General features: G+C 50.1%; 2 protein-coding genes across 4 annotated transcripts in view; both read left to right on the top strand.

The window, feature by feature from the left end:
• The first annotated feature begins 726 nt into the window (after positions 1-726).
• On the top strand, positions 727-7,307 carry ARID3C (AT rich interactive domain 3C (BRIGHT-like)). Its single transcript, XM_006898546.1, has 7 exons — positions 727-1,038; positions 2,916-2,988; positions 4,921-5,104; positions 5,223-5,512; positions 6,277-6,459; positions 6,689-6,778; positions 7,207-7,307. Exons 1-7 carry the CDS (start codon positions 727-729, stop codon positions 7,305-7,307), a joined length of 1,233 nt encoding a protein of 410 aa, XP_006898608.1.
• Positions 7,308-8,269: 962 nt separating this feature from the next.
• The window catches only part of DCTN3 (dynactin 3 (p22)), a 10,799-nt gene continuing 7,333 nt past the window's right edge, over positions 8,270-11,735 (top strand). For all 3 annotated transcript variants that reach the window (XM_006898519.1, XM_006898518.1, XM_006898517.1), the window contains exon 1: positions 8,270-8,416. In XM_006898519.1, coding sequence (XP_006898581.1) covers positions 8,273-8,416 — 144 coding nt within the window. In that variant the 5' untranslated portion in view covers positions 8,270-8,272. The remainder of the gene's footprint in view (positions 8,417-11,735) is intronic.

Here is an 11,735-nt window from a genome sequence, read left to right as displayed (position 1 = left end):
TCTGTCCCCCTCTCTTCACTGTCGCTCTCGTGCTGTGCAGGTCTTCCCCTCTCTTTGCACCTGCCTCACTGTCTGTCTGTCCTTTTCTCTGAGCTGTCACTCAGGTTTTTGATATTTATCTCTCCCCTCTCTATCTCTTACCCTTCCTGTCTCTTTCCCCAGTATCTGCCAATCTCATCTTTTCTCCCCTCTCTATCTCTTACCCTTCCTGTTTCTTTCCTCAGTATCTGCCAATCTCATCTTTTCACGTCTTGGTCTTTCCAGTCTTCTCTATGTCTTCTATCTCGGCCTGTCTTGATTTCTCTCCACCTCTGTCTCTCTTCGTCTCTTTTTTCTTTTCTATCTCAATCTCCATATTTGCCTCTGTCAGAGGCTCTATGCCATCTCTGTCTCTGACAGCTCCATCACTCTCTGTCACTGGTCATGTCACCCTCTCTGATCTCTCTCTCCCTGTCAGTGCCGCCCATTTTGGTCTGAGTCCAATTGCTGATTCTCCTGCTCTTTCTACCTCTGTCCTTGTCCACCTCTGGAGGAAACTGTCTTTCAGCCTCTTTCTTTATGACCTCCCTGCATTTCTCTGCATCCATGAGTACCTCTCTGGGTATGGGGTTGTGGGGCAGCAGGACCCAGCCCCCATAACTTCCTCCCCCACAGGCGGCCCTCTCTGCAGGGCCTCGCCTGGTGTCAGGCACTCCCACAGCTGGGGGACTGCGCCTGGAAGCTGTAATGGAGGCTCTGCAGAGGCAGCAGGCAGCCCGGCTGGCCCAAGGGGTGGGGCCATTGGCCCCTCCTCGCCCTCCACCACCAAGGCCTCCCCTGCTTGGACCCCGGACCTTGCAAGCCCCTGAGGGGGCCTTGGGTGAGGTTGGGGTTGAGGAAGAGGAGGGTGCTGAAGAAGAGGAGGAAGGAGAGGAAGCTGGTGCAGACGAGGAAGCACCAGAAGAGAGCTGTCCAGGAGCCCAGGGGCCTAGCTCACCTGCCAGCCAACTACCTGGACCCCATCCCACTGAGTGGACCTATGAGGAACAGTTCAAGCAGGTAGGACACCCTCATTATCAGGGTCTTCCTCCTTCCTCTCCTCTGGACAAAAGCTGAGTGAAGTGATCACCTCACCCACCACCTCTCATTGCCCTCTGCAGGATAAAGAGCAAGGCAGACATAGAGATCCAGAAATCAGGAAGAGAGCTAGAGAGTGGGAAAATTGAGGAAAAGATAAATCATGGCGGGGGTGGGGGAGATAGGTGGATGCTCAAGACAGGCTAGGAGGGCTGGGAGACATATCTATTAGAGAAGGAGAGACAGAGAGACACCCAGAGATACATACTAACTAAAAGAGAAGGAACAGGTGCAGGTGAGGCAAATATGGAGACAGACAGAAATGGAGGCTTCTGGTGGGTCTGGAAGAGAAGGTGGAGAGGGACAGGAGTCTCCAACAAGTCTTTTGCAGAAGGGACTTCTGAGAGTTAGTAATTCATTGTCTCAGCACCAAACCCTAACATCACTCTGTACATACATCAAATCTCAAGGTCACATTCCAGTAAGGGCATCCCAGAGTGATGACTTTGCCTTTGGAAAGAGAATGGAAGTTGGCACTCTCTTGTGAGACAGTTGACTCCCTCTTCTGCTCCCTACTTCTTGCCACTGACAATCCTCTTTCCAGGCCTAAGATCCATGAATGATGATTGGTTCCCAGACTGTGATCCCCTTTAATCTCAGTGTAACTTAAGGGCCCCTATGCAACTGGCCAAGATATAGCTCACAGGACCTTAATATGAGGCTCTTCCTCCCTTCGTATTTTTCTAAAAACATTCCTCCAAACTGTCACTATGAGGGCTGTTTCTTGGCAAAGTGTTATTCACGGATGACTCTAGGTGTGCTATTTTGATAGTGTTACTTACAGCGTGTTGATCTTAAATATTTTCCAGAGGTGTTTATCTGTGCCTACTATTTTGGCATTAGTGTAACTGAGATCTATTACTCTAGAAATGTGGCTATAAAACTCTTCCTCCTGAGTATAATTCCTATAATTATTGGAGAGTGTGTGTTATTTGTGGATATCCGTCCAAGACTTAGGGCAAGGTTAGGAGTGTTATTCTGAAGCTGCATCTCTAGGATTTGTTACTTAAAGGTGTTTGTTACTTTAAGAGTTCTTACTGAGGATAAGGTATTTGTTACCTATGGATGTTCCTTGGCACTATTCCTCCACTAAATGATTCCTTTACCCTAAGATTTTTTTTTCCTTCTGGGTCATATTTGGGAAGTGATCCTGGAAGTGAGACCCAGGGATATGAGGGTGAGATGACCTTTAGTTCCTTCAAGCCCTGGCACTTGCCTTCTAAGAGGTGCTGGATAGCATGGGGCTATTGTGGCCATTTCTGGAGTGGGCAAGATAAAAAGCTCTTGAGAGATGATTAGAACAGAGACTGGGCTAAGGGGCCCCAAGTTTCAATCCAAGATATTCTGGCCATACGCAGAGGCATCTTTGCCCCTCACCCCCACTTTGGTACAGAGATGCAAACAGCATAAAAGCTTTCCACTGAGGAATCAGAAAAAGAAGGAGTGTCTAAGGTATACTTGTCAGCCCTCTCAGTGTAGAACAGACTCTCCTACAGTAGGAAAGGATTCCTTCCTGAAGGGCGGGCTAAGCCTCCTTACCTCCTTCCTACTTCTTCTCTTACTCTGCTTTCCATTTGTGGAGTTTGAGTGGCCTAGGTCATGACTAGGCAGTTCAGGGCCTTTGTGTATTAGAGAAACATGTTCCTAACTGCTCCTAAGTAGAAAGAACTCAAAGCCAAGAAGTTTGCATTCCAGACCCCACTCATGTAGGGGTTGGGGGCTTGTTCAAAGACTGAGTTGGGGCATCTAGGGGGAAAGATGGTCAGCAGAACTGGGCCATGACCTTGTTCCCTCCCCAGCTGTACGAACTTGATGCAGATCCCAAGAGGAAGGAATTTCTGGATGACCTATTTAGCTTCATGCAGAAGAGGGGTGAGTGGGGTGATGTGGGAGGACCCTGAGATGGCTCTACTTAGCAGGTTGGAGGGGAGACTCCAGAGGCCTGAGCTGGGAGTACCTGTCCTTTGGGCCCTCAATAGCATCTTTAACCTCTGACCCTGCCCCCTCCTCTGCCCCAGGATTAATTAGTGGTCAGAACACTGGCAGGTTATTGAGTATGGGATCAATTGGGAAGGGAGGGACCTAGTGGGGGCTAACTGGGGGGACATTCCAGAACTGTTTTGGGAATGCCTTGGTTTTCTATAGCAGGTCCTTCCTACAGATTTGTCTCCCCTCAAATCTGGCAGAGGGCATGCCATGTGCTCTTGATGTGCAGGAAACACTCAGGTTAGACCAAAAGGAAGATTTCACAAAGGGGTAGAACGTGATTGTGTGATTTGGGGCTGTGGGGAAGAAGGAACTCCTTTCCAGGAATCTCAGACTTGGAAGAAAAAGGAAGAGTCCAGAAGGGAAGCAGGGTGGGTGGTAGTTCATCACTCTAGCTTCTCCCCAGATTCATGGGCTTGAAGACTGACTCATTATCTCTCTCTACAAAGCTAATTAACTCACTCCGACTGAGGCCTGATAAGCTGCTAATTAACTGGCTGCACTGCACGCCCCCCCCCCTTTAGTGCAGTGGCTGGTCCAAACCCTTCAAACCCCCACTGTGGGACTTTTTTGGATCTCTTTCTTCCCCAGAATTCCTTAATGGGGTTCCAGGTCTTCTTGTTCCCCCGGAAACCAGGAGCATCTGGTCCCAGTGTCCCCTCCCTTTCCTCTTAAATAACCTTTTACGGGTACCGAAGGCTCTACGCTGATTCCAGAAGACCCCCACCCCAGCCCTGGGTGTCCCAGCTCTGCCTCCCTCTGGTCCAGGCCTCTCTCCACGCCTGCTGCAGGGGGAGGTGTCCCGCGGGACCGATAATTTCCCCCCATTAATCAGGCCGCGGCTAATTGTTCGGGTCCAAAGGCGGCGGAGGGAGGGGACGAAATCGGTAAAGAATTAACTGGGGCCCATCGCTCAGCGCAGACAGGCCCTTTTGTCAGAACTGGCGGGCGGGGGCGGCGCGGGTTGCAGGTTGCGGCGTCTGCAGGCTGAGTTGCTACTTCTGGAGCCCGCCAACCCCTGGGCTCCTGGAAGCCACCCCCAGCCCCGACAGCTGTTCAGGGGACTGCTGCATTTCAAATCTGTGGGGAAGTCTTTCCAATGTCTCCCCCAAACTATGGCCTGTGGGCCAAATCCAAACTGCCTGGGAGGAAAAAAAAATTCAGATTAGAGGAAAGGGGGAAGAAGAAGAATTACATTTCAAACACTCACATTTCAGTGTGGTAAATAAAGCTTTATTAGAACACGTTTTAAAATAAAGCTTTATTGGAATCCATTACTTTAAGCAATATACTCACTTTAAGTAAGTATCTTCTAAGGCTGGATTTGTAGATTCTGCGTGCAAATCTTTAAGTGTCTCTCTGGCTGCTAACAGAAACAATTGTAGGTTTGAGTACATCCAGAGGCACTTCAGAATGCTCTGGCGATCTACTTCTGATAAAGCAGTTATCGAAAACTCCATGAAGCACAGTTTTCTTCTGACGTTCATGGGGTTACTGAGAGAATTAAGTAGCCTTACCAGGGCAACTTGTACGGCTGTCTTCAGACTTCGGTGGTAAAGTGGTGTAGTTGTGGCAAGACTGTCTAAAATATTTACCATTTGACCCTTCACAGAAAAAGTTTGTCCTGTTCTAGCAAGCATCATGTCTCTCTCCCTCACTACGTGGAAGCCCTGGGATTACTGTCACCTCCCCTTCTCCTCCCTCCTCCTCTCCCTTTGTCCCGCACCCAAGCCTTATCTAGGGATCCAACGTCTTCAGTTCTCAGGAATGACGCACACAGGGCCTTTTGTGCTGAGACTCTCTGCCCATCCCCACCAGGGACCCCAGTGAACCGCGTGCCCATCATGGCGAAGCAGGTGCTGGACCTGTATGCGCTGTTTCGCCTGGTGACAGCCAAGGGCGGCCTGGTGGAAGTCATCAACCGCAAGGTATGGAGGGAGGTGACTCGAGGCCTCAGTCTACCCACCACCATCACCTCCGCCGCCTTCACTTTGCGCACACAGTGAGTGGAGGGGAGAGCGGGGGGGGGGGGGAAGCTAGAGAGGGTCCCCAGGTCCGTGAAAGGGGCTGCACCAGCCAGGCCCAGTTTCTCGCCCTACATACACCTCATCTGCCCCCAGATACATGAAATACCTGTACCCTTACGAGTGCGAGACGCGAGCACTCAGCTCGCCTGGTGAACTGCAAGCTGCGATCGACAGTAACCGGCGCGAGGGCCGTCGCCAGGGTTACAGCGCCACCCCACTCTTCAGCATGGCCGGGCCGCCCCCTCGGGGTGCTCTTATCCCCACCTCTGGCCCCGTCCCTGTCCCGTCCGCGCCCCCGTCCGGCCCGGGCCCGACTCAGAGCTCCGCCCCCGGCCTGCCAGCGCACGCGTGCGCCCAGCTGAGCCCGACTCCCATTAAGAAAGGTGCGAGCAGAAAATGTGCAGCAGGGTGTTGGGGTGGGGGGTTGAGGTGTGGAGAACATAAAATATGCAGTATTCAGATCGTGGAAGCAAACATTGCGAAATGAGACAGTTTGGGAGACGCTGAGATTTAGGAGTCTTGACGTTTGTAATCTGGGAAGTTTTGGAAGCTCTGGAGTGCCACGTGAGGTTGAAGCCCAGAAAACAGGAAACTTTATCCAAAACAACTCCACATTTGTCCTCCCAGGGTTCCTGTTGCTGTGGTGGTTGTCGCCTGTGACCTGGGTATTTTTGTGTGTGGGTGCGCTTGCGGTTTGCTTTTGGGTGTGTGTGTGTGTGTGTGTGTGTGTTTTGTGGGTCTTTGTGGGTTTGTTTTGTGTGTGTGTGTGCCCTCAAATCGAATTTGACTGGTACAGGAGGAGAATGCCCCTCCTTCTGCAGCTGAGCATCTGGTGGATTCGAACCGCGTACCTCTGGGATTGCAGTGCAGCTTCTTGCCACTAGGTCACCGCACCTCTCTGAGACCTGGATTCTTTAACAACCAAAAGCAAGGAACTCCTTCAGACGGGCTTGCTTTCCTAAATTGTCTTGCACTAACTTTGACAAGGTTTTAGGGGAGCTTTCTAGCTTCAGAATCTTCAGGCCAAAGTTCTAGGTGGGATGGGAGATTGAAATCGGTGTATGAGCTTGGGTAATTAATGATCAAATGCAGGAATGGGATTGGGTGATTCCCTGATTAGGGAGAGCTGAGTCACCTCTTCTTCCAGAGGAGAGTGGAATTCTAACCCCCCGATTGTCATTGCCTGTGGGTATGACCCTGGGACCTGTGAGAGAGAAGATGACACAAGAGGAGCCCCCAGAGAAGAAGGCTGTGCTGATGGGATCCATGGATCTGCCTCGCCCTGGGGCACCCCCAAATTTTCTGCCCCGTGGCAAGGTCTCCCTGAGGGGTGAGGAGGGACTTAGTGCTGAAGGGACTTCTGACCTGTGTACTGAGGGGGGACAGTCACATAGCCTGATAGATGTTGGAAGCTGGACCAACAGCTTCCCCTATAGATGGCTGTGTAATTACAGGTGTGGAGCTGAAATGGGATGGGGGTTGTCTACAGGGATGGAGGAGGGCACTTCTAAGTCTGAAGTTTGATTCAAAAAATGTGACTCCTGCCCCCTTCTGGACAGAAGAGCGCCTGGATGGGCCTCTCAATCTGGCTGGCAGTGGCATCAGCAGTATCAACATGGCCCTAGAGATCAACGGGGTGGTCTACACTGGTATGGGTGTTTCAGGGTGTCTACAATGGCATGGGGGATGTTTACACTGGCATGGGGATTTTAGACTGTCCCTACTAGCATGAGGGTCAAGGATATAAAAATTTGCATGGGTAGCTGGGGTTTAGGGTTTTGATAAACTGGCATGGGTTAAAGGGGGTAGCTACATGGCATGGGGTCCAAGTCATAACCTCATTGGCATGAGTACCATAGGATGTTTGCCCTGTCATGGGTCCATGCATCATTATATTTACCCATTTGAGGTATCTGTAGCAGAGCAATTTCTCACTGACACAAGGAAAAGTATCCTAATTGGTCTGTGGCAGGGGTATGTGTGTAGTCTTCTAGAAATCTTACTTTTGTTCCCTTCTGTTTTCATACCTCACTCCTCTTGCTTGTGTTTGACCTCTACCATCTCACCCCTTTGCCAGGTGTACTCTTTGCCCGCCGCCAGCCTGTTCCAGCTTCCCAGAGCCAAACCAATCCTGCACCCCCAACCCCTACAGGGCCCCTTTCTAGCGCCTCACCCTGAAAGTGCCCACTAAGTGTCCTATCCCTGCTGCTGGGGGAGGGGGAAGCCAACCCCTCCACACACACCTTGATTATTCCGCGGCAGCCACTCTGGGATACCTATCGCTCTGGGAGGTGACTTCCCTTCCCCCATGCCATGTGGACTTGAAGCCAAAGGGTTTACTTACCGTGTTACATCTACCTCATTGTAAAGAAAAGGCACCTTCTCCTGGGCCAGCTCCAGCAACGTCGACCAAAGAGTTCTACCCCAGTGACATCATCCTCTTTCATATGTTCTCTGTCCCAGTGGCATTTCTAGGGCCCCAGCTCTGCTCCTTTTTAGGATCCAGGTGAAAGGCTGAGTTGAGGGTGTTATAGAGGAGGTACCCAGGCCATATGTGGATAATAAAGCTGCTCTGCTTCCTTCTCTTCTGTATCCTCTCCTTATTTGAATGGGTAAGGGGGACGGAGGGTGAAATAATGATATGATGCCCGGGCCACATCCAGTCAAGGAACCCAGGAGGAAGATGGAGATACAGCATCAGCTCAGTGAAAACAGAAGCTCTGGTTCTTGCATTAGCCTGAGTTTAAAAAACTGATTTTAGCTGAGTGGCCATGGGCAAATCGGTTAACCTCCCAAACTTCTGAAGACCGTAAAGGCTAACTTTTGAGGCCTCTTACGAAAATGAATAGAGCTATCCTGAAATAGTAGGTACATTTATATGTAGAACCTCAGGAATACGGTAGGAGAACACCCTTTTTGGTGTCCTCCAGTTAGGGAAAGAAGAGAGAAAATAGGTTTGACAACCAAAGGTTGGTAACTAGGTAGACCAGGAGCGGTACCCGTTGCTAGGTAACCAGACAGGTTTTGACAACTCTCTCCGGCCTCTTCAGATCACTTCCGGTACTGAAGGCTTGATCGTGGAGTCACTTCCGGTCTGGAGGGCTCCCGTGCCCTCGGATTGGTCAGCCTTCCTGTTTGGGCGGATGTTCCGCCCTCTGGCTGTTCCTCGCTGGGGTGGGGCGGTGTCAGCGATGGCGGCTGTGACAGACCTGCAGCGTCTACAGGCCGGTGTGGAGGAGCTGGAGCGCTGGGTGTATGGACCCGGTGGGGCGCGCAGCTCGCAGAAGGTGAGCGCGCAAAGTCTGGCGACCCCTTTCGAAACAGCCGAGCAGCACACTGACCTGGCCCTTGGGGTGATGCGACTATTCCAGTCTTGGCCTTTGAAGTAGCAGGACCAGGACCTACTAGTGTTGATTGAACCCTCAAGGTCCATCCTTATGGGCGGGAGGAGAATGCTTTGTGGACAGTTAGGTTCGCTTGAAATGAGCTCAGTATGAATGGTGACTAAACATACTGTGGACTGCTGAGAAAACAAACAGGTCTGACCTAGAGAGGGTGAAACCAAGCTGCTCCTTGAGACATGGATTTTGAAGCTGTCTCACGTACATTGGGCACGTGGCCAGGAGGGACCAACCAGTCCTTACTTGGAAAGATGAAAGATAGCGCAGGAGAGAAAGACTCTGGATGAGACGAATTGACTGTGACTGGGGTGATGGGGTTAGGTGTGTGTTGGAGACAATGAGATTGGCTCCGGTAGGGCAGGGTTCAGAACTGTTGTATGTAGGGCCCCTGTGAGTCGCAGGCGATTTAATGGCATGTAACAACCACAATGAATGAGAACTCTGCCCTGCTCTGGTTGCTGAATTGAGACTTGACAAACACAGAAGCTGCCTAATGAGTTACAGTAGAAACTATTGGAGAGTCTGTGGTGCAGCCTTGTGTTATTGTTAATTGAATTGTGGAGAAAGGCCCATAATGCCCAGAGAAGACAGGGCAGAGATGGATAAGGAAGTTCCAAGGGATGAGAAGTGATGTCTGAGAGGGCAGGAATTAGTCTCGGGGGGATTGGGATACCTGAGATACTTGTTGCTTGGATGTCAACCAGTACTCCATCCAGGTGACAGTTTTGACAACCATGAGGCTCAGGTATCCTCTCACCCAATTTCTATCATGGAAAAATATTTTACCAAGAAACTCCTAGGGGATTGGCAGGCATATCTGGAGCTGAGTGCATCTGTGCTTGCTGCAGAAGGTCAAGGACTGCATGCAGCCTTAAATATGTATTGAAGCTCAACATCAAGAAAACAAAGATTCTCACCACTGGGCTGATTGGCAGCATCATGATAGATGGTGAAGAGATTGAGATTGGTTGGTTGGTTGGTTGGTTGGTTGGTTGGTTTTTGGTGGAGACGAACTGATTTTATTGTTGAGACAGTTGGTGCTCAGGAGCTCTTTGTGGGTCAGGTACACCTCCTCTTCAACCATCATGGGCTGCTTCTGGTTGCTCAGAATGGCGCTGGCCCGGCGCTGGCCTTGTTCTTGTGAATCATGTAGTGGATGCTGCGGAGCATAGCCTGGGCGTTCTTGTGAAAGGTGGTCCACAGGTAGGAGGTGGCTGACTTCCTCTGGCCTGACCTCCGCTTTATCACTATCATGACCCCCTTGGTGTTAGGGGCTGGCTCCACATCCACTGACTGTTTTGCGGTAATACAGCCCATTGTTGCAGCAGGAGTTGCGGGCTTTGAGGTTATTGGGCTCAGTGCTGTAGGTCTGCTTGTTCCTCTTAAGAAGATGGAACCATTCCTTTCAGATGCACAGACATACCGGCAGCTCCTCTTGCAGCAGCGGCCTGAGGCGGAAAGAGATTGAGATTGTTAACAGCTTCAGTTTGCTTGACTCCACAATAAACATTCTTGGTACCAACAGCCAGGAAATTAAAAGACGACTTGCACTGGGGAAAGTCTGCTGTCAGGGACCTCTCCAAAGTGCTGGAGAGCAACGATTGTCAGTCTGGAGACTAAGGTGTGCTTGCTATGCAGTTACTTGCTATGCATCAGGAAACTAGAGAATGACTAGGGGTCATACAAGGAAAATTGATGCCTTTGAGCTGTGGTGCTGGAAAAGAGTATTGAATATGCTATGGACTGCTAGAACAACAAACAGGCTTGTCCTAGAGAGGGTGATATCAGACTGCTCCTTGGAGGCAAGGATTCTGAAGGTTCATCTTACATACTTTGGATATGTTGCAAGAAAGGACCAGTCCTTGGAGAGGGACATCGTGCTTGGGAGAATGGAGGGACAATGCAAGCAAGGAAGATCCTTGATGAGATGGATTGATTCAGTCACTGGGGTAATGGGGGTAGGTGTATCAGAGACAATAAAGTTGGCACAGGATAGAGCAGGGTTTAGGACTGTTGTACATAGGGTCGCTATGAGTCACAAGCCACTCGATGACACATAAGAACAACAACCACCTGTAAATTTTCTCTTGTTTGTATCCACAATTAACACTCTTGGTACCAGCAGTCAGGAAGTGAGGAGATGCATTGCACAGGGAAAATCTGCAGTTAGGGACCTTTCCTAATTATTGAAGAATAATGATGTCAGTTTAGGACTAAAGTACGTCTGATTCAGGCCATAGTCTTTACTATCAGTTACTATGCATCTGAGAGCTGGACAGTGACTAAGGATGACAGAATAAAGAATTGATAACTTTGAGCTGTGGTGTTGGAGAAGAGCACTGAACATCCCATGGATGGCCAGAACAACAAATAAATATGTCTTGGAGAGGGTGCAGCTAGAGCACTCTTTGGAGGCAAGAATGATGAGGCTTCACCTCAAATACTTTGGGCATGTTGCTAGGAGAGGCTATTCCTTGGAGAGGGACATGATGCTGGAAGGGTGGCGCATCGGGAAGACCCTCAACCAGGTGGATTGATGTGGTGACTGCCTCAATGTCTCTTGTCTGTCAGGAAGTATGAGGATGGGACAGGATAGAATGGGGCTCAGAGCTTTTGTTCATAGGATTGCTATGAGTCATACGTGACTTGATGGCACCTAATAACCACCACCTGTAAGTTACTTGTGGTCTTAAGTGTCACTTAGCAGATAGTGCTCTCATTGAAGAACTAACTTCACAGAAAACTTTCTATGTTAACCCTTCTGGTTTCTCTTCTGCCTCTCTGGTTGCTTCTTCCTACTCTTGTTTATTTTGCATATATTTGACTCAGATGGATGAGTGGATGGATGGATGGATGATGTTGTTGTTGTTGTTATGTGCCGTCGAGTCGTTTGCAACTCATAGTGACCCTATGCACAACAGCCCTAAACTCTGCTCTATCCTGTGCTAATCGCACTGCCTCCGACACACCCATCCCAATTACCCCAGTCACTGAATCAATCCACCTCATATAGGGTCTTCCCCTCCTGCGCTGTCCCTCCACCCTCCCAAGCATGATGTCCCTCTCCGAGGACCCGTCCCTCCTGGCAACATGCCCAAAGTATGTCAGACGAAGCCCCAGAATCCTTGCCTTCAAGGAGTTGCTTGGTTTAATCCTCTCCAGGATGAATCTGTTTGTTTTCTTGGCAGTCCATGGTACATTCAAT

The sequence above is a fragment of the Elephantulus edwardii genome, unplaced genomic scaffold, assembly GCF_000299155.1.
Source record: "Elephantulus edwardii isolate Elephantulus edwardi_28Jun2011 unplaced genomic scaffold, EleEdw1.0 scaffold00232, whole genome shotgun sequence".
In the NCBI taxonomy this organism is placed as follows: Eukaryota; Metazoa; Chordata; class Mammalia; order Macroscelidea; family Macroscelididae; genus Elephantulus; species Elephantulus edwardii.
This window is presented reverse-complemented; position numbering and strand designations above follow the sequence as displayed.

Excerpts from the sequence above, each read along its gene's own strand:
- ARID3C (XM_006898546.1), top strand. The coding sequence starts at position 727 with ATGGAGGCTCTGCAGAGGCAGCAGGCAGCCCGGCTGGCCCAAGGGGTG. Across the intron at positions 2,989-4,920 it reads TAGCTTCATGCAGAAGAGGG|GGACCCCAGTGAACCGCGTG; the intron begins GTGAGTGGGGTG and ends CATCCCCACCAG. Across the intron at positions 6,460-6,688 it reads TGGCAAGGTCTCCCTGAGGG|AAGAGCGCCTGGATGGGCCT; the intron begins GTGAGGAGGGAC and ends CCTTCTGGACAG.